Source organism: Salmo salar, chromosome ssa26, assembly GCF_905237065.1.
Source record: "Salmo salar chromosome ssa26, Ssal_v3.1, whole genome shotgun sequence".
NCBI classification, from domain to species: Eukaryota; Metazoa; Chordata; class Actinopteri; order Salmoniformes; family Salmonidae; genus Salmo; species Salmo salar.
The window spans coordinates 15,804,725-15,825,178 of NC_059467.1; the positions used below are offsets into that span (position 1 = coordinate 15,804,725).

The window sequence follows — 20,454 nt, forward strand, 5'->3', positions numbered from 1 at the left end:
CAGGGACGCTTTGTGTGTGTGACTGGAAGTGGGCTTGTTTTCCATTTCCACCATGCTGCTGTTCATTTCTTTTGAACGGAGAGTCTCTGCTCATGCTCCGTTTGCTACTTTCTGGATTATGGCATGTAGCTAGGTCAACACTAAGCTCTTGTTTCTCTACTTCAAATGGAAGTTCAGAAAAGTAGGGCCTAGCATGTTGTTGCACATACTCACAAGTACGTTGGACTGGACTTAAGGGCTGTGTCCCTGTGTCTAGTTCTTCACGAAGCTCTCTGCGTTCTGATTCTACAGCTTCTTTAAGGGCGGCAGCTTCAGCCAACGCAGCAGCAGCTGTTCTCTCAAATTGGAGAACATAAACTTGCATCATGGTCAGCTTTTTGCTTCATCACAGAAGCTTCCTTCTCAGCATAGGAGACTTGAGCATGCGCTGCGTCCACCTTGGCGTGTGCTTTGATGGCTGCAGAACTCGCCGTTGAGGATCTGCTTGACTGTTTTGATGACCTTGATCTTGTAGACTGAGACTTGGTCCCAATGTGCTGAAGAGGCTCCTCCATCTCTTTCTGTTGAACACCTGGCTCTGGTTGTTGCATCGTAGACTGCTGGTCTTCCCTAGGATAAGAGGCTTTGTTGGCTGATGAACGTAGAAACATAACCACCGTGTGCGGTTATTCTTGTGCTTGAGCCCGCCGTGATGTTTTTTCACTATTCTGTCTAGTTTTGCATGGGAACGCAATTCAAGGGCAGAATAGGGGTCTTCTGATGGGTTCCAGTTGCCGTGGACCACAGACCCCGGCAGTGTTACCGCTCCTTCCATTTCTCTCTTCCCATCTGGGACTGTCTGCATCTGCTCTGTGCTGCTCTGCTGCCGGAGCGCCGAGAGGAAATTCCATGGAAAAGTCACGCTCTGCAAATCCCCTAATCGCTGAAAGTTTCGGGGCAGACAGAAGCACGCTGCAGTGTAAAGCTTTGGGATACGCAGCTGCCGCCTGCCTGTCTCTCTTTGTGTCCCTCTGTCAGTGTGTCCTGTCCTGGATGGGCTGTGTCCCTGTGTCTCTGTCTGTCCAGGCTCTGTCTACTCCCAGTGCTAAGTGAAGTCTCCAACATTAGGGTAAAGCTTGGCACTGATCTAGAGGAAGTTCTACAAATATCCTTCCACATCGTCCCTTTCATTTTAAAATACCGTTTTATTTTAATGAAAGAATATTCCTCCCAGCTAGTAGTGTACCCCATTTTGGCGGCAGGTAGGCTAGTGGTTAGAGCGTTGGGCTGGTAACTGAAAGGTTGCTAGATCGAATCCCCGAGCTGACAATGTAAAAATCAGTCGTTCTGCCCCTGAACAAGGCCACTGTTCCTAGGCCGTCATTGTAAATAAGAATTTGTTCTTATTAACTGACTTGCCTAGTTAAATAAATACAATTTAAAAAAATTATCATCTGTGTGTCTTTACTGTTAGTCAGCAAAAAAAGAAACGTCCCTTTCTCAGGACCCTGTCTTTCAAAGACAATTCGTAAAAATCCAAATAACTTCACAGATCTTCATTGTAAAGGGTTTAAACACTGTTTCCCGTTCTTGTTCAATGAACCATAAACAATTAATGAACATGCACCTGTGGAACGGTCATTTAAGACACTAACAGCTTACAGGCGGTAGGATATTAAGGTCACAGTTATGAAAACTTAGGACACTATAGAGGCATTTCTACTGACTCTGAAAAACACCAAAAGAAAGATGCCTGGGGTCCCTGCTCATCTGCGTGAACGTGCCTTAGGCATGCTGCAAGGAGGCATGAGAACTGCAGATGTAGCCAGGGCAATAAATTGCAATGTCTGTACTGTGAGACGCCTAAGACGGCGCTACAGGGAGACAGGACGGACAGCTGATCGTCCTCGCAGTGGCAGACCACGTGTAGCAACACCTGCACAGGATCGGTACATCCGAACATCACACCTGCGGGACAGGTACAGAATGGCAACAACAACTGTCCGAGTTACACCAGGAACGCACAATCTCTCCCTCAGTGATCAGTCTGTCCGCAATAGGCTGAGAGAGGCTGGACTGAGGGCTTGTAGGCCTGTTGTAAGGCAGGTCCTCACCAGACATCCCCGGCAAGAACGTCACCTATTGGCACAAACCCGCCGTCGCTGGACCAGACAGGACTGGCAAAAAGTGCTCTTCACTGACGTTGCGGTTTTGTCTCACCAGGGGTGCTGGTCGGATTCACGTTTATCGTCAAAGGAATGAGCATTACACCGAGGCCTGTACTCTGGAGCGGGATCGATTTGGATGCGGAGGGTCCGGCATGGTCTGGGGTGGTGTGTCACAGCATCATCGGACTGAGCTTGTTGTCATTGCAGGCAATCTCAACGCTGTCCGTTACAGGGAAGACATCCTCCTCCCTCATGTAGTACCCTTCCTGCAGCCTCATCCTGACATGACCCCTCCAGCATGACAATGCCACCAGCCATACTGCTCGTTATGTGCGTGATTTCTGTCATGACCAGCGAAGAGCCCGGATCTCAATCACATTGAGCACGTCTGGGACCTGTTGGATCGGAGGGTGAGGGCTAGGGCCATTCCCCCCAGAAATGTCTGAACTTGCAGGTGCCTTGGTGGAAGAGTGGGGTAACATCTCACAGCAAGAACTGGCAAATCTGGTGCAGTCCATGAGGAGGAGATGCACTGCAGTACTTAATGCAGCTGGTGGCCACACCAGATACTGACTGTTACTTTTGATTTTGACCCCCCCCCCATTTCTGTTAGTCACATGTCTGTGTAACTTGTTCAGTTTATGTCTCAGTTGTTGAATCTTGTTATGTTCATACAAATATTTACACATGTTAAGTTTGCTGAAAATAAACGCAGTTGACAGTGAGAGGACGTTTCTTTTTTTGCTGAGTTTAGCTGTGCAATACGGTGTTCATGTTTTATTTTTTATTTTCCAGGATAAAGTATTGTCAAACAAGACTCCTAAATTGGACCGCAGCGATGGTGTCAAAGAGATGAAAGAGAAGGCATCCAAGAGGAAGCTACCCTTCACTGTTGGAGCCAATGGAGACCAGAAAGATTCTGACTCAGGTAAGACTGGAGGGGGAGGGGATGTGACATCACTTCCTCAGCCTGGCAGCCAGGAAGTGTAGTTTTGCATGCTGGAAGAATGAAATTATATGATATTTTATTGGTTGCATACACATATTTAGCAGCTGTTACTCGGGGTGTAGCGAAATGCTTGCGTTCAGAGCTCCAACAGTTAAGTAATATCTAAAAATACACACTAAAAAGAAAAAGAATGGAATTAAGAAATATAGAAATATCAGGACGAGCGATGTCGGAGTCCGGAGTATAACTGTGTGTGGATGGGATGTATAGTCAATATGGACAGTATATGGATAGAATATGTAGTGTATATATGAAGTATAGTATATGTACAGCAATAGTTAAATCGGATATGCCTTGACTAGAATACAGTATATACATAGGAAGTGGGTAAAACGGTATGTAAACATGACTTAAAGTGACCAGTGTTCCATGACTATGTACATAGGGCAGAAGTGGTAGCTGTCTTGTGAAAGTGACTGAAGTTCAGGCCAGGGTACTGGGCGGTAGCCAGCTAGTGATGGCTATTTAACAGCCTGATGACCTTGAGATAGAAGCAGTTTTCAGCCTCTCGGTCTCAGCTTTGATGCACCTGTACTGACCTCGCCTTCTAGATGGTAGCGGGGTGAACAGGCCGTGGCTCGGGTGACTGAGGTCCTTGATGAGTTTCTTGGCCTTCCTGTGACACCAGTTGCTGTAGGTGTCCTGGAGGGCAGGCAGTGTGCCCCCGGTGATGCGTTTGGCTGACCACACCACTCTGGAGGGCCTTGTGGTTGCGGACAGTACAGTTTCCGTACCAGGCGGTGATACAGCTCGACAAGATGCTCTCAATGGTGCTTCTATAAACGTTTGAGGGTCTTATGTGCCAAGCTGAATTTCTTCAGCCTCCTGAGGTTGAAGAGGCACTGGGCTGAGAGGTGTGATGGAGGAGCTCCTGCAGGCGGTGTTTCTTTATAACCTCAAAGAAGAACACCTCAAAGAAGGCTGTGTGCTTTGCTTAGCCGTGGTTTAACATGATTCAACTATCCATCATTGGGAAAAAGAGGAAAAAAGTCACACGGAACATGGGCCAATTAAGCGAGGATTTGTCAATCACGAGGGCCTGAAAAGGTTTGGGGTGAGACACTCACTTGTGTTATTCTTTAATAAGATAGAAAGGGGGACCTACTGTTCCAGCTTGTTTGGGCTTTGAGGATCTTGAAATGATTTGTTGATGATGGTCTGTAATAACATGTACGGTAATGGAACCCACATCTCTGTGTGCTGGGTTATTGGGTTGGTTTGAAATGCAGCTGTGAACTTCAGCTGTTATTTCTTTGGGTAATATGGAGTCCAAACCATTGTGTACATTTCTTTTTTTTTTTTTTTGGTGACGTGTGTTGGCTTTTTTGCAGAAAACGTTTGAAAATGGTATTTCTCTGTTTTGCAGAGATATTGGATATAGAATTTGTGTTCTCAGTGCAGCTTGAGTGACCAAATCAGGAGCGTAGTAAATTCCCCTGGTCATCACTGTTTAGTCACAGCTATAGTGGCTTGGTTTTGTATTTGTGTGTATGCTGGTGGTAGTGACCCTGTAACCTGTTAGCAGCCTGGCAGAGAAAGGTTGCCTCCCACCTCAGTTTCTCCCCTCCCCCTGTCTAGGACACTGCTCTGCTTGTCTATTGTCATGCTAATGTTAGGGTGGAGTCTCTGCCTCTACAGCTAGGCTGGATGTCTGTCAGTCTCTCACATTAACTAGACCATAATTCATACATTGGCTTTGCCTGTAATTTATACACTTTCGGGGTGGAAATGTGTGTGTTATCCTTCTCAGTGTCTTCCATCCACATGTCTTAAACCTGGCTGTAAAATGGAAAAATTCATTAAATGGTTCATCCTTCATTGTGTTAGTTTTGTCTCCATGCTGCCTTATTTAACCCATACACACTGTAGTGTGTGTGTGTGTGTGTGTGTGTGTGTGTGTGTGTGTGGTTTCACGCACACATCCCTCTTCTGTTGTCTTGGCCTTGATAGCTAGTTCCTTTCATGCTGTGTTATTGTCTCTACCCTATGGAATGTAAGTGCTTTACAGCCAGCCCTATCCCCTCCCCCTGACGTTGATGTTGTCTTTCTGGTGATACTGTATCTCCCCTTGATATGGTGAGCTCTCCTTCTACGGCCCTACATTGTGGGGATAGAGTCTAGCCTGTGGCCCAGTAGGCCCGTGTATGGAGGGGTTGTGTGCCCCTTGGCCTGCTCCCTTGTGCCTGCAGAAAAGCCACAAGGATTCCAGTAGTGAACTTTGAGAATGTGGAGGGAAGTGCAGGCTGTGCAGTCCTCTCCACTTCATATGACCCTCTGAAGGAGAGAGAGCCTTCACATTGCTCTACCCTCATCCTGAGTGGAAAGAAATAACACAGAGCGCAAGTGATGAAACAGAAACCTCCTTAATGACGTCATATCTATTTTCTCTCTCTCAATCTGCCTTGAGGTTATGGCCGTCAGTCCAGCGTGGCTCCTCTCCTACTCAGAGAAGGAACTGCAGGTCTATTGTTTTCACTGTGCTGCGGGGCTGCTGGGAGAATACACCCCTGTGCTTCCAGCTCCTCGCGCTAGTGTGCTGATGGAGAGTTCAGACTGAGGCTATGCTCAGTGTTTTTGCATGGGATCTGTAACACAACTTACCATAGTTGGCCTATGAGAGAGTGTTTTGAAGCTATAGCTTGAGGCAGCTAGTGTTGAATTTGTAGCATAATTTTGGCTTTTGAGAAATGTACAGCGTGACTACTTTTGATTTGTGTTCAGCTATGAAAGATGAGCAAGTCAGACCCTTCAGATCCGCTTATTATTTGGCTAGTTTTGATGGAAACAGACAGAGGACACAGGGAGCTCATCGAACATGGACTAGGCTACATACTCCATTTGAAATGCGTAATTCATACGGTTGGTCATTTTGTAGACAGGGATTTACTGCATTCTGCATTTGTGTTGTCTTTGCACTCTCCAAACCCACAAGATGACAGTGTTCCTACTGTGTGAGTTATCTAGGCCTAGTATTACCCTGTCAGTACATAAAGTAAAGTCCGTGTGTGTAGTGGAGCCTTATTTGAGTGCATAACATCCATTTCTATGGTTATAACAGGGCACTCGATCTCTGCTGAAGGTTTTCTCCCCGAGGCATCTGTTAGATGAATGATGTAGCTAATTGCAGTGATTGCTCTGTTATCTTGAACACACCGGATTTGACAGTTTACAAGACATTCTTCTAGAGATGGTAGCTTGTGTAGCAGATGATTGTTGTAACCTGTATTGGTGTAGAGCCCATCCACAGGCCTTGCAGCAGGAGTGTAGGAGTCATGGCCAGGACTGCTCAGCGAGGGGACTGCTCTGGATAAAGCTATGAGGAGCGGGAGACGGATAAGAGACAGTCATGAGTGCAGATCAGCTACTTGCAGGCTAGCACACACATCACCTTCACGATATGGCAGGAATACAGGATCCTGTCTTATCAGCAGGTGCAGCAGGTGCTGCTTTCAGTAGGGACGGGGGTGGAGGGGCTGCTGGCTTGAGGTCTTCTCCACCACATCCCAAATCAGCCCTGTCTGCCTGCTGCACACCACTATTATTCAGATCCCTGGAGGGAGAAATGTTTTTGTAATGTTTCATCTCCCATCCTTTGGAAGATCCATGAATTATTCACTGTTACTTGACTTGAAATCAGATTTGGTCTGGGTTCAGTTGTTTTGGAGCTTGAGTCTCCACTGGGTGTATTAGATAGGCTAGTAGTTGCACTCTGTCCAGGCGTTCTGAAAAGGTTCCATTGTTTCTCCAGACTATCTTTGACCCCTTGTGTACTGTAGCCTACATCAGGATGGCCCAGTCTACTCTGTACATGGTGGTGGTGACGTGTGTGTGTGTGTGGTAGTAAGCGCTAGTAGTGTTCATGCTTTGTTTTCAGTTTCGATCTCAGTTTAAGAATGAAGACAGAGTTGTGGCGCTAATATATTTACATATTGACCATGAGATCTCACCCTGCCTAGTCGCCCCACTTGTGCCTTCACAGTTGATTCCCATGTTCTACGTAATATAACACACAGGAAGGCCAGTCCTACATACACATTGCAGTAAAGCAAACAGAGCTCATCAGGTCTATCTCTAATAATAATTCTCTCCCGTGGTGCAGGAACCCCAACTGACACAACTGCTCGGAATATATTCATAGTTGTCACTCAGAGAAAGACAGGCTGTTAGCATGTTTGATGTCCCAAGTGGAATGATAGAAATATGAGCTTGTCATCTTTGTTGTCCTATTGAATTTGGGGACACAACAAACGGACTAGGCCTACCTGGTTCCTCTGGTCGAGCTGGTTCTGCCTGCCCATACTGTGGGAAGCTGATAGCAAAGTATCCACAATAGGCTAACACAATGGCATCATGGGCCAATTGTAACTTGACTGTTGTCTTGCTGTGGGCCCCGCCCCTGGCCTAGGTTGGCGTTCTTGGGAACAGTGAGGTAGCTTGGTCTCCCTCCAACTTTGCCATCAGATCTCTCAAGTTAAAGGAAAAATCCAAATGACATTGTAAACATAGGCCTTCTTTTGCCAGTGTATGTGTGTATATGTATATATATATATATATATTCTTAAATGTTTCTTAACTATTTAATTGTTTAAATGGATGCAGCTACGGATGTCTATGGGCTTTCATTGCATTTTCAGATGCCTCTGTCTTATTCCACATGGATTACAAGGATGGAATTGTGTGAGGCTCATCCTGCTGTTTTGTTGTTTTTCCCATCTTCCCACTATCTTGTTTACATTGAAGATGCATCACACATGTTTGCATGCTACTTAGCCTACTCAATGCATGTCCAAAATCTGGTCGGAAAAAATCATTGTAATTAGCAGCTTGTATGTAGTTTGATAGCAGCCCTTTTCAGTACTGAAGCGGGCTCGTTACTGACTGGGGCCCACTGTAAAGGCTTGGAAAAGCAACTCTAGCGTTTTCAGTCCTCGACATCCACCGCCTGAAACATCCACTGCTGTGGTTCATGCTGTTTAAGTCTGAATTAAAAGGAATGTGTCTAAATGGCAAATTCCTTTCAGAATGTGAGTGTGTATCAGGGGTGGGGGAACATTAGACATAAGTATTCACAGATGTTAGTGAAAGTTCATCAGCTCTGACTATGGAAAATCTCTGGAAAGGGTTTTGTGACCGGAAGCGTGAGCTGCCATGTTTCCTACTCCTATTAATTGTGTTTGTGGCCTTGAGCGATCCACTCTGTTGAGTGCTACAGTGAGCAGGCTTGTAGATCTCCCCTTTTGATTAGACGATGTGTGTTGTCTCCATGGACGCAGTTGAAGGACATGTCCATTTGTTTTTATGGATGTCAGAATGTTTTGGAAGGATCTTGAAGCTGGCGCAGTTTGGGCTTCATACATTGACAGAGCGTACCTCCAAATCGTCCAGGAGTTGCACATGTAGAATGTTTATGTATTTGTGTCTCAATAGCAAAGTAAGACTGACATTGGCTGTGGGGATTTGATAATTCCTCATGACACTGAAAATAATTGATGGGCATGTCTTTGAGGAGCTTGCTGATTTTGTCCAGCAGCAAGTCGCCATTGTGATGACCTTGGCTCGGCCACATTGAAATGAACACCGGCCATTTAGTAATCACTGTCACTCTGCCAAGTCACACACCCCCTGAGAGAGACGTAAACATCAGACTCCCTGCCTCTGTGGCAGCTGGGTTTAAATGCCCACCACCATCCGCTGCCTCAGAAGATGGATGTGGGCTAAACTGGACTAGAAGTTGCTAGGGGTTTCACCAAGAGTGTTCCTTAGAACATCAGAGGACATTTATCTGACCTGTTGCCATGGAGATGTTGAGTGAGTGTTATCAATGACTGTTGTTGTGGTCAGAAATGAAATCACTTCAATTTGACTGCTGAAGTAAAAGCCGATTTATAACCTGAGCAATTTGCTATCCTGTGTTTGTATGTGTGTCTGTGCTACCCATAGGCCTCACATTGTCCATTCCCCTCTCTCCTCGCAGAAAAGCAAGGTCCGGAACGGAAGCGCATTAAAAAGGAGCCCACCAACACCAGGAAGTCAGGCCTGCCGTTTGGGATGGGCATGCCAGGGATCCGGGCCGGGTACCCCCTCTCTGAGCGGCAGCAGGTGGCTCTTCTCATGCAGATGACGGCTGAAGAGTCAGTCAACAGTCCAGGTGCGTGTTTGTCATGGATGCCACGTCTCTGAGGGTTCAGCGGGGGGTGGTGTGAAGGGGGGGGTGCTGTGTCCCCTGGTGCTCAGCGTCCCAGCCACACGTTTGCGCCATGCTTCATTAAAGAACAGACCACATTGCTTAATTAGAATTCAATTATACAAGATAACCCTCATCAATTTCCATTACTGCAGTGAAATGGGCCTCTGCTGTCTTAATCCAATGTTCTTTTCTGGGACTGGCTGTTTGTGGGGAGATTTTTGGGCTCTAGAAGTTGGAATCACATTCCTGTATGGTAAATTGTGCTGCTTTGTTTTAGGATGTAGCGTTCAACCATGAGGGAAATGAAAGTAGCTTACCCCAGGGATTGAGTCTGAGGGGACTAATAGTGCCATATCAGATCTGGGCCAAACCACAGAATATCCAGACCCAGGCTTTTTGTTCATTTCATATCTGCTATCTGTTATTAGATAAATCAGATCTAGCATTTCCTCTTCAAGTGCTGTACTTACGCTCTGTCGTTAAAACATTGCGATTTAAACGTTTAGGAAACATAGGCTTTAGTAGTCTATATTTCCTCTTATTAAGTAATAGAGCTGATCTCTGTGGGTTAGTCATTATGTTGTGCTTCTGATTTGGGTTATATGTTTCCTGCTTGTATTATTTGGCTGGTTGCTGCTGTTAAACAGCCGTGCCTGAGTTTGTGCCTTAAAGACAGAACCCAGACGAAGTGAGTTTCAAATGGCATTCAGGACCACGCTCTGCAAACTCAATAATGTAAATGTGGTTAAGGCTTTGGTTTAATCCACTAAATGTGATGAAATGAACTTGAGAAATTGGGAGTCTTGGAGTTCTCCTTCTGATGTCCTGAGCAAGAGCGCCACCTACAGGCGATGGAGTTGTAACAATTGTTTTTCAATGAAATATTCTGCACTGTTACAGAATGGTACTGTAATATGTAGCCCTATGCTCATTTGGCTTATGTTTTTACTATAGAAATGAATCATGCCAATTCTATTAAAACTCTGTTTTTGTCTTGTTCTTGTAGACACAACACCAAAGCATCAGTCACAGTCAAGTCTGGGCCAGAAGGGAACGCCAAACTCTGCATCTAAAACCAAAGACAAAGTAAATAAGAGAAATGAGAGGGGCGAGACGAGGCTGCACCGGTCAGCCATCCGCGGAGAGGCACGCCGCATCAAGGAGCTCATCAGTGAGGGAGCTGACGTGAATGTAAAAGACTTTGCAGGTGAGTCGCTGCCACTGCAGGCTGGTGGTCATCTTACTTTCTCTGCTCCTCCTCCTCGCTCTCTCTGCTCCTCCTCCTCGCTCTCTCTGCTCCTCCTCCTCGCTCTCTCGCTGCTCCTCCTCCCCTCTCTCTCTCGATCTCTCTACCGCTTGCCTTTCACATCATATCTCCATACTTCTGTATTATATTTTATATTCATGAAAATAGTGGCACATTTGTAGCTTCTCTAGCAATCTAAAATGTTCAGAATTGAGTGCTGTAATAATTTTGAATCCTACGTTTGAGGAACATTAGAGCTGTTATTTAACTGTGTTTGGGATTCACAGGCTGGACTGCATTGCATGAAGCGTGCAACCGAGGCTACTACGACGTGGCCAAGCAGCTGCTGGCAGCCGGTGCAGAGGTCAACACCAAGGGCCTGGATGACGACACCCCTCTGCATGACGCATCAAACAACGGGCACTTCAAGGTAACTTCAGTAACGTTTGTGATTGCTCATGTAGATAGCCAACGGCCGTGTTTAGGACTGAGACAAATGTTTCGATGTTTCTTTGTAGGTGGTAAAGTTGCTTTTAAGGTATGGAGGGGACCCTCGACAAAGCAACAGAAGGGGTGAAACCGCGTTGAAGGTTGCTAACTCCCCAACGATGCTAAATCTGTTGCTTGGAAAAGGCACGTATACCTCCAGTGAGGAGAGCTCGTCAGGTGTGTGACATTTTATACCATGAGTAGCTCTGAACACCTTCACTCTGCCATTTGTTACTTGTATTTTAACTTCCTTGCTTTTCTTTTAACCACTGGGTGTGACAGATTTTTGCTGTTATTTAACTGTTATTTATTTCTTTTTTTCCCCTTCAGAATCCTCAGAGGAAGAAGATGCCCCATCGTTTGCACCATCCAGTTCGGTTGATGGAAATAACACAGACTCAGAGTTTGAGAAGGGCCTGAAGCTGAAAGGGAAGAAAGGCCTGGATCAGCCCCTATCCACAACAACTACCCCCGTCAAGGACGAGTATGAATTTGACGAGGATGATGAGGAAGAGCGCGTCCCTCCGGTGGACGACAAGCACTTGCTCAAGAAAGAGTTCCGCAAGGAGTCTCCCAGTGTCACTAAGGCTAGCGGCTTAATTTCAGTACCGAAGGGGGAGGTGGTCAAAACCTATTCCAAAAGCAACTCGCTCACACCAAAGAAGGCTGTTAGACGGATTCTCTCTGACAGCTCAGACGAGGATGATGGAACGTTGTGTTTCACAACTATGCCCACACCACGGCAACCAGCGCCACCTACTAATACCAAGGCCCGGGACTCTGCTACGCTGAGCACTAAGCAGCAGAAAGAGAAGACTAAAGTTAAGAAGAAGAGGAAGAAGGAGACAAAAAATGTCAGTAAGGAGGTCAGATTTGGTAAAGTCAATGACAAATTCTGCACTTCGGACTCTGATTGTGGGGACATAGGGAGTGAGGATGATGAAGGCTCTATGAAGAACTCGAACTGTATAAAGGACTCCACAATGAGCCTAAAAGAATCCTCTGCGTTCAGTACTCACTCTGCATCCTCGTCTTCCTCTTCTCATGGAAGCATAAGCTCTCAGAAACTGACACCCTCGCTGACAGAACATAACCCAAAGCAGTGGAGGACAGATGGCTGGAAGACTGTGTCATCTCCTGTATGGTCAGATGTAAGCTCCCTCTCTGACTCGGTTAGAACAAGGCTTTCCAGTGAGTCGGACTACTCCTCTGCAGACTCAAGTGTCGAGTCAGTGAAACAGGTGAGAAAGAAAGCACAGGAAAACAGAAAGAAAAACAATGTGCACACCAATGCACTAGACAAAAAGAACTCTGACTTTCACAAGAACTCCAACACAGACAGTACGGTCTCCAAAACGGATAAAGATGGCAAAGTGTTGAAAAAGCATAAAGTAAAACACAAGCACAAAAACAAAGAGAAAGAAAAGGCTCCCAGTTTAGTGCTCAATCAAGACATGAACGAGAAATTTGTTAAAAGCTTCTCATTTGATTTTGATGATTCAAGGCAGAAGTCACTCCTTGTTGACACTGAGTCCCCAGCTGAAAGCAAGGTCAAGCTGTCTAAACATGAAAAAGAGCATTTGAAAAAGGAGGACAGGTTGTCGAAGGGCAAATCTGAGGACAGAGACTGGTCTTCTGGAAAAGAGGTGCAAAGAACTGCTAAGGAGGAGAAATCCAAGAAAACAAAAGAGTCCACCAAGGAGAAGCCTAGCAAGGAGGAGAGGGAAAAGCCCTTGAAAACTGAAAAAGAAAGGAGCCTCAAGGAAAAAGAGAAGCCCAAGGAGGAGAAACAACAAAAGACTCATAAAGAGGAGAAGAAGAAAAAGTCAAAGGACAAGACATCTAAACCAGACAGGAAGAGCAGTGAGCAAAAAGAAGAAAAACATATTAAGGTGGAGAAGGAGAAAAATGCCAGGGAGGAGAAAGAAAAATCTAAGAAAGAAAAGGTTCTGAAGGAAGAGCCTGATTATGAAGTCTATGATGTCAGTAACCGTTTCTTAAACCTAGAAGACACCAAGCTCAGTGCCTCAGACGACCACCATGACCGATGGGCGTCAGACCTTTCCTCTGACTGCGACCTATATGGAGATGACAGCTGGGATGCTCCTCCTGTGAAGGACTACAAAGAATATAAAGCAAGCAACACTGTAAAGCTGATCGTTGAGACTGAAAAAATAGAGAGCAGAGACCGGAGGAAGGAGAACAAAATCAAAGACAAGAAATTAGATCATAATGACAAACGGTCAGAGAAAGAGCCTACCTCCAAGAAGAAAGAGAGAGACTCTTCAGAAAAAATCTGTGACAAGAAAAAGGATTTGACTGAAAAACAGAAACTCAACACCAGCCACTCTGTAGAAAAGGAGAAGAAGCGAAAGGAATCTGCAGATACTGTCAAAGAGAAGAAAGAGAAGGACTCCACGGACAGCAGTAGAGACCGAAAAGATTCCTATGAGTTCACTAAAGAAAGAAAGGACTTGAAAATCAAACAGGAGTCCATAAGAGACGATTATGGGAACGATGCCTCCTTCAAAGAAATTGAAACTGTCAGCAAACCATGTGAAATTAGAGAGAGGAACCACTCTGGAAAAGAGAAGGAGAAAAAGGGAGATGGGGTGGAAAAGAGAGAAAAGACAAAAGCTGACAAACACAAGGAAAAGCCTAAAGACCGATCCATAGAACAGGATAAGGAGAAGCCTGAGAAGATCTCAACTGAGAAGCTTTTGAAGGAAAAAGACACAGATAGAGGCTCTAAAGACAAGAAGGAGGGAGCTAAAGACAAACACAAAGACACACACAGCAAAGACAAGGACAGGAAGATGTCTTCAGAACAAACTAAGGACAAGAAAGAAAAGGCTTCACAGGACAAGCATGCTGACCGGGATAAAGATGTCCTTGAGGTAAAGAAGGAGGAGAGAAAACCTGAGAAAGTTAAACCTGAGAAAACGTGGTACAAGATAGCAGACATTTTCACAGATGAAAGTGAGGATGAAGAAGACAATTACAATGGGAGTGTGGCCAAGTTAAGTGATTCCCTTGGGTTGTCCGATTCTCACAGGAAAGACTCCACATCTGACAGGGATGAGCTTGATCACTTCCAAACGGAAAAACCCAGAAAATATTCTGCTGAGGCCAAACACACAACAGAAAAACAGAAAGAAAAAGACCACAAGAAAAAAGACAAGACCACATTTGATATGGGGAAAGAGAGGAAGGGTTCCTTAGAAAAACACAACAAAGATAAGAAAGATAAGGATGCTGTTGATGCAAAACACAAGGAACGCAAAGACAGAATGTCTGTGGACTCAAACCAAGAGAAGAAAAACAAACAGAAGCTGTTGGACAAGAGGGAAGCCAGTGAGGAAAAGACCAAGAGTAAATATAAAGACAAGCAAGATCATGTTAACGACAGAAAGCCCTCAAAGGGGAGTGGGGAAAATGAAAAGTCACTCTTGGAGAAGCTGGAGGAAGAGGCCATGAATGACTACAAGGATGACTCCAATGACAAGAACAGTGAGTTATCCTCAGACAGCTTCACTGATCAGGGTCATGAGCCAGTGCTCAGCAGCTACTATGATTCCTCCAACATCAGCCTTCCAGACATTACTGATGAGAGACGAGACTCACTCTCCATATCTAATCCTCAAGACAAGTTCAGAGAGAAAGAGCGGCACCGGCATTCATCTTCATCATCATCCAAAAAGAGTCATGACAAGGAGAAGGACAAAGTCAAGAAGGAAAAGGGGGATAAACAAGACAAGATAGAGGAAATAAGAGAATCCTATGGACGCAGAGAAAGTCTGCCCTTTGAGAAAGAGCCTATGCCGTTAGAAGCGGACCCTTACACATTTCCATTTGGGTCTAAGGGTGATAAAGATGAATTTGATAAGACATTGGAGTTTGAAAAGGAGATGTCTAAAAAAGCTGACAAAGACAAATTGAGTACTGTCATCAGTGATAAGATCAAGGACAAAAAGAAAAAAGAGAAACATAAGGAGAAAGTCAAAGAGGAGAAGCACAAGTACACGGATGGCTTTGGATCACTTAAACACTCCAAGGAGGATATCAAATGTGGATTGAAAGAGAGCCCTCAAATTACCAATCTGAAGGAAAGATCAAAGGAAGACAGTCCCAAATTTGATGTGAAAAAAGAAAGAAACCGAGACTCTTTGGACAAAGACAGTAGGGCGGACCATGTTAAGTCCAAGGTTAAAGAAGAAAATGAAAAAGTAATTCAGTCTAAAGACACAGCTCGCAAAGACAACCGTCCACGTTCAAAGCTTCTGGTTGATGGGGATCTCAGACTAACTAGCTTTGGGCAAATGTTAGGTTTAAAAGACCAGGAGATTGAAGAACGCCATAAGAAGCATAAGGAGAGGATGAAGCAGATGGAGAAACTAAGACACAGATCAGGGGATCCCAAACTTAGGGATAAAACGAAGTCCACTGAGGAAATAAAGAAAAATCGCAATGAACTATCATCCAAAAAATCGAATAGTTTAGAATCTGCATTGAAAGAGAAGAAGCTCAAAGATATTGGTCTCCCAGCCCAAATTATGTCTCCGGAAAGAAAGCCACTACCCATTGACACTCAAAATTCAAAGGACTGGCTTGCAGGCCATCAGATGAAAGAAAATCTCCCTGCCTCACCTAGGCAAGATCAGAATAGACCAACGGGTGTTCCCACCCCAACATCTGTAATCTCTTGTCCCAGCTATGAGGAAATCATGCAGACGCCACGGACTCCATCCTGCAGTGCAGAGGACTACCCTGATATGTTTGATGGGTTAGATTGTCAGAACTCATCAGCCATGACCATGTCTATGAATGCCTGCTCACCATCCTTCTTTGACAGGTACTCCAACTCATCACACACCTTCCAAGAAGGGACTTGTATAACTCCGGCTAAGAATCTCCAGTTGCCCCATGTCAGTCGATCAGCTTCGTCTGATGTTAGAAGACCCCTGGAAGATGAGTTCAAAGCTGAAGCTGGCAAGTTTCTACAACACATTTTGCCAGACACCTCTGAGTTTGACTTGGCAGCCTCCCAGCCTCCAGAAGACAAGGCAGCATCAGTGGAGAGACTTGAATGCCTGTCTCCTCCTTACTTCTCACCTATTAGAATGCTGTCTCCCGGGCTGGAACTTGCCGAACCAGCACTAGATCGGGCCACCACAGCAATGGCTGGCACAGAGACCTGTGAACACCTACCTGAGAGTGTCTACAACAACTTCCTGATGAAGCCCTCAACGCCAGTCCACAGACCTGACCCACAGGAGCCGTGTCTGGACATTGCTGCTCCACCCACCCCTGCACCTGCTGCTCTTCCTCCCCTGGATATTGATGACCTTTCTGAGCCTCATCAAAGTGAGCGCAGTCTTGTTCCCTCTGACCCAGTCAGTGGCAGTGAGTATCTGCCCCCTGTTGTGGAGGAGTTGGAGGAGGAAGAAGAGGACTACGAAGAGGATGGAGAGGAAGAAGAAGAAGAGGAGGAGGAGGAGGAAGAAGGGGATCTTGAAGAACCAACAGATACTAATCATCATGCTGCTGAGGAGACGAGGGACATCTGCTCATTCTCTCCTCCAAGAGTTGAAGAGCCTTTGAGGAAGAGCTGGGCTGAATCTCCAGACAGAAGAGTTACAGAGGTGCGTCAGTTGATTCCCCCACATCCACCACCCAATCTGGTGGAGAACTCCAGTGATCATACCATCAGCTGGAACTCTGAGATGATTTTGAAATCTCCTCAAAGGACTTATGGAGAAATAGAGGCAGCTGTCTCCAAGATAACCAGCCCCTTCTCGCATTCAGACAGTGATTTGCAGCACATTACTGCCATACCTGGCCATCCATCAGTGATCCCTCCATATGCTGCTTACAGGTCTTATGTACCTGACCCTGACTTTGACGAGCAAAAAGAGGCTGTGGAGGACATTCCAATTTCTCCAGCAAGACCTGAAATGACACCCATGGAATTGGAACCAAACTACTTGACAACCACCTCATCCTCCACAAGGTTAGAGTCTTTCTTCACAGACTGCAAGCCAAACTTGGAGGATAATCACCAGATGGACTCAGAGCTTTCTTGTGCAGTACAAGTCGGCAGACAAAACTCCCATGGCTTTACTTCTGAGAGCCATATGCCTCTAGCAGTAAGCAACGAGCCAGTGGTGCCCTGGACAGACCCATTCTCAGCTACAGTGGATGAGCTGGATGATCTTGGCCCTTTCTCTCTACCTGACCTCCCTTCTCTCTCCCTCCCGACCTCCCTGCCAGACAAGGAGATGCCAGAGCTTGACATCAGAGATGCAGAGCCAGCCGACTACAAGCCTCCATCTGCTCATATAAGGCCTCCTGCTATTGAAACAATAGAGGGTGAAGAGCTTATGGAGGTTGACCTGCCTATCCTGGCCAAACCCCTGTGCCCTCCCGAGGTCCTAACACTCAATGATTCTTTGCAGGATTTGGTTGTGCCCTCACCAAAACACAATTTCCAACCAGAATTTGAGCCTGAGCCTCAGAATGTCCCAGAAATTAACTTAGTGAAAACACAGGTCTTCGAAAACAGAGCCACATATGAAAAGACTGATGAGAGCGATGGAAACATGTTCTCAGCTGTTGATACAAACAATACTCAGCATCACAAGCAGATGTCACTGACCGAGTCTTTATCAGTTGTAATTACTCCATGTATGGGCTCCTTGACAACTGTTAAACCAGAACAAAGTGGGCAGGTATCAGATCCCTTTGTTGGGCCAACTTGCAGTCCAGTCCCCTCAGTTCCTCTGCCAGTTGCTGTCACGATTTCTGGCACAGTCCATGTTTCAGAGGCTCTTGAGACAACGTCTAAGCTCACGGTCACTCTGACAACGTTGTCAACTGACCTTCCCAAGAAGGTGGAGGAGATCCCACAGAGGATGACCAGAAACAGAGCTCAGATGCTGGCAAAACAGGAGAATACCACCACCACAAAAAAGCAGAGTAGTAGAGTAGTAGCAGAGAGTACAACCACCACCACTATACCTGCTAGTGTGATACCTCCACCTGTCCCTACCCCTGTCACCATGAGCATGGCTGTAACCACAACCACAACCACCCCTATCCCCACCCCTACCTTTGTCCCCTTTGTTGTTCTGGAGAAAGAAAAGGAACCTGTCACCACCATCTCTTCCACACCAACCATTACCCCGGCTCCCCCTCCGCCGCTTCCTGTAGTGGTCAGCAAAACTAAAGGGCGGCCTGTGGAGGAAGAGGAATCCCAGACGCAGCATCCACGCAAGAGGAAGTTCCCGAAACCGCAGGTTCAGCTGGTCAACACAGCCATGCAGCAGACCAGGGAGATGATTCAACAGACGCTGGCTGTCATTGTCAATGCCATCAAACTGGATGACATAGAACCCTACCACAGTGACCGCTCCAACCCTTACTTCGAATACCTGCAGATACGGAAAAAAATTGAGGAGAAGAGGAAGATCTTGTGCTACATCACACCACAGGCCCCTCAGTGCTACGCTGAGTACGTGACCTACACAGGCTCCTACCTGCTGGATGGCAAGCCTCTCAGCAAGCTGCACATCCCAGTGGTGAGTACCTCCCTTCCCCTCCAAATGTTCACACTTCTGTTGATTCCTAGATTTTATTTCATTACAATAATGCACGTCAAGTAACTGCATTCTGTAACCTATAATAACCGCACAGCACATTTACAACAAAAGTTTGAACTTTGTTGCAATGGAAAGATTGGTTACATCATAACCTCAAATCATTGCCATGGTTTCTCAGATTGCTCCACCTCCATCGTTATCGGAGCCCCTGAAGGAGCTCTTTAGACAGCAGGAGGCAGTGAGGGGGAAGCTGAGACTGCAGCACAGCATAGAGAGGGTAAGAACACGGGCTCACTGTACCCTCCCTAATATCTATCCATCTCACTTCTGAAGTCGCACTGAGGAGTGCTTTGAACAATCCTTTGATGAATGTTCAAAGCTGCTATGTAATAGAAATCCAAACTGCAATATGCATTTCTCCAACCAAGCAATCGTACAAATTTGTGACATTTCACATTAACCTTATCAGTCTGCTCAAAAAGATTTTGAAGTAAAGTTGAAAGTCCAGTCTGTCTCCAGTCTTATTGTATTGACTTTCTATATCTCTCCTTCCAGGAAAAGCTTATTGTCTCATGTGAGCAAGAAGTACTGCGGGTCCATTGCAGAGCAGCAAGGACGATAGCCAATCAGGCCGTCCCATTCAGTGCCTGCACAATGTTACTGGACTCTGAGGTGTACAACATGCCAACAGAGAGTCAGGTGCGTCTGTGGGTGGTAAAAAAGGTGGGCAAAAAGTTGACAGACAGGGCCATTCACATAGGATTTGTTTAGTCAGCTCTTCCAATTACTCTTAATATTTTATATACACTACCATTCAAAAGTTTGGGGTCACTTAGAAATGTCCTTGTTTTTGAAAGAAAAGCATTTTTTGTTGTCTGAAATAACATCAATATGATCAGAAATACAGTGTAGACATTGTTAATGTTGTAAATGACTTGTAGCTGGAAACGACAGATTTTTTTATGGAATATCTACATAGCAACCATCACTCCTGTGTTCCAATGGCGCGTTGGTTTAGCTAATCCAAGTTTATCATTTTAAAAGACTAATTGATCATTAGAAAACCCTTTTGCAATTATGTTAGCACAGCTGAAAACTGTTGTCCTGATTTAAAAAAAGCAATAAAACTGGTCTTCTTTAGAGTAGTTTAGTATCTGGAGCATCAGCATTTGTGGGTTCGATTACAGGCTCAAAATGTCTAGAAACAAAGGCCTTTCTTCTGAAACTCGTCAGCATATTCTGGTTTTCAGACAGTTTTCAGCTGTGCTAACCCTTTTGCAATTATGTTTTCTAATGATCTATCCTTTTTAAAAGGATCAACTTGGATTAGCTAACACAATGTGCCATTGGAACACAGGAGTGATGGTTGCTGATAATGGGCCTCTACGCCTATGTAGATATTCCATTAAAAATCTGTTGTTTCCAGCTACAATAGTCATTTACGACATTAACAATGTCTACACTATATTTCTGATCAATTTGATGTTATTTTAATGGACAAAAAATGTGCTTTTCTTTCAAAAACAAAGATAATTTCTAAGTGACCCCAAACTTTTGAACGGTAGTGTACATATAAAAAAATCTAATCTGACATGCTTTAATTCTTGTCATCTTTAACTCAGGGTGATGAGAACAAGTCAGTGAGAGATCGCTTCAACGCTCGCCAGTTCATTTCCTGGATCCAAGACGTGGATGACAAATATGACCGAATGAAGGTAACGATATGACTGTACTTCATCTTTTATGGCACATTTGCTATGTGGTTGAAATGCGGGCTA

General features: G+C 45.3%; 1 protein-coding gene across 4 annotated transcripts in view; it reads left to right on the forward strand.

Moving 5' to 3' along the window:
• LOC106587256 (ankyrin repeat domain-containing protein 11) overlaps window positions 1–20,454 on the forward strand; it is a 146,855-nt gene that overhangs the window by 119,288 nt on the left and 7,113 nt on the right. For 3 of the 4 annotated variants that reach the window (XM_014175490.2, XM_014175492.2, XM_014175491.2), the window contains 9 exons: window positions 2,943–3,075; window positions 9,131–9,304; window positions 10,350–10,550; window positions 10,877–11,019; window positions 11,108–11,255; window positions 11,409–18,655; window positions 18,855–18,953; window positions 19,232–19,399; window positions 20,299–20,391. In XM_014175490.2, the coding sequence (XP_014030965.1) occupies window positions 2,943–3,075; window positions 9,131–9,304; window positions 10,350–10,550; window positions 10,877–11,019; window positions 11,108–11,255; window positions 11,409–18,655; window positions 18,855–18,953; window positions 19,232–19,399; window positions 20,299–20,391 (8,406 nt within the window). The remainder of the gene's footprint in view (window positions 1–2,942; window positions 3,076–9,130; window positions 9,305–10,349; window positions 10,551–10,876; window positions 11,020–11,107; window positions 11,256–11,408; window positions 18,656–18,854; window positions 18,954–19,231; window positions 19,400–20,298; window positions 20,392–20,454) is intronic. The other variant, XM_014175493.2, reaches the window with a different exon arrangement.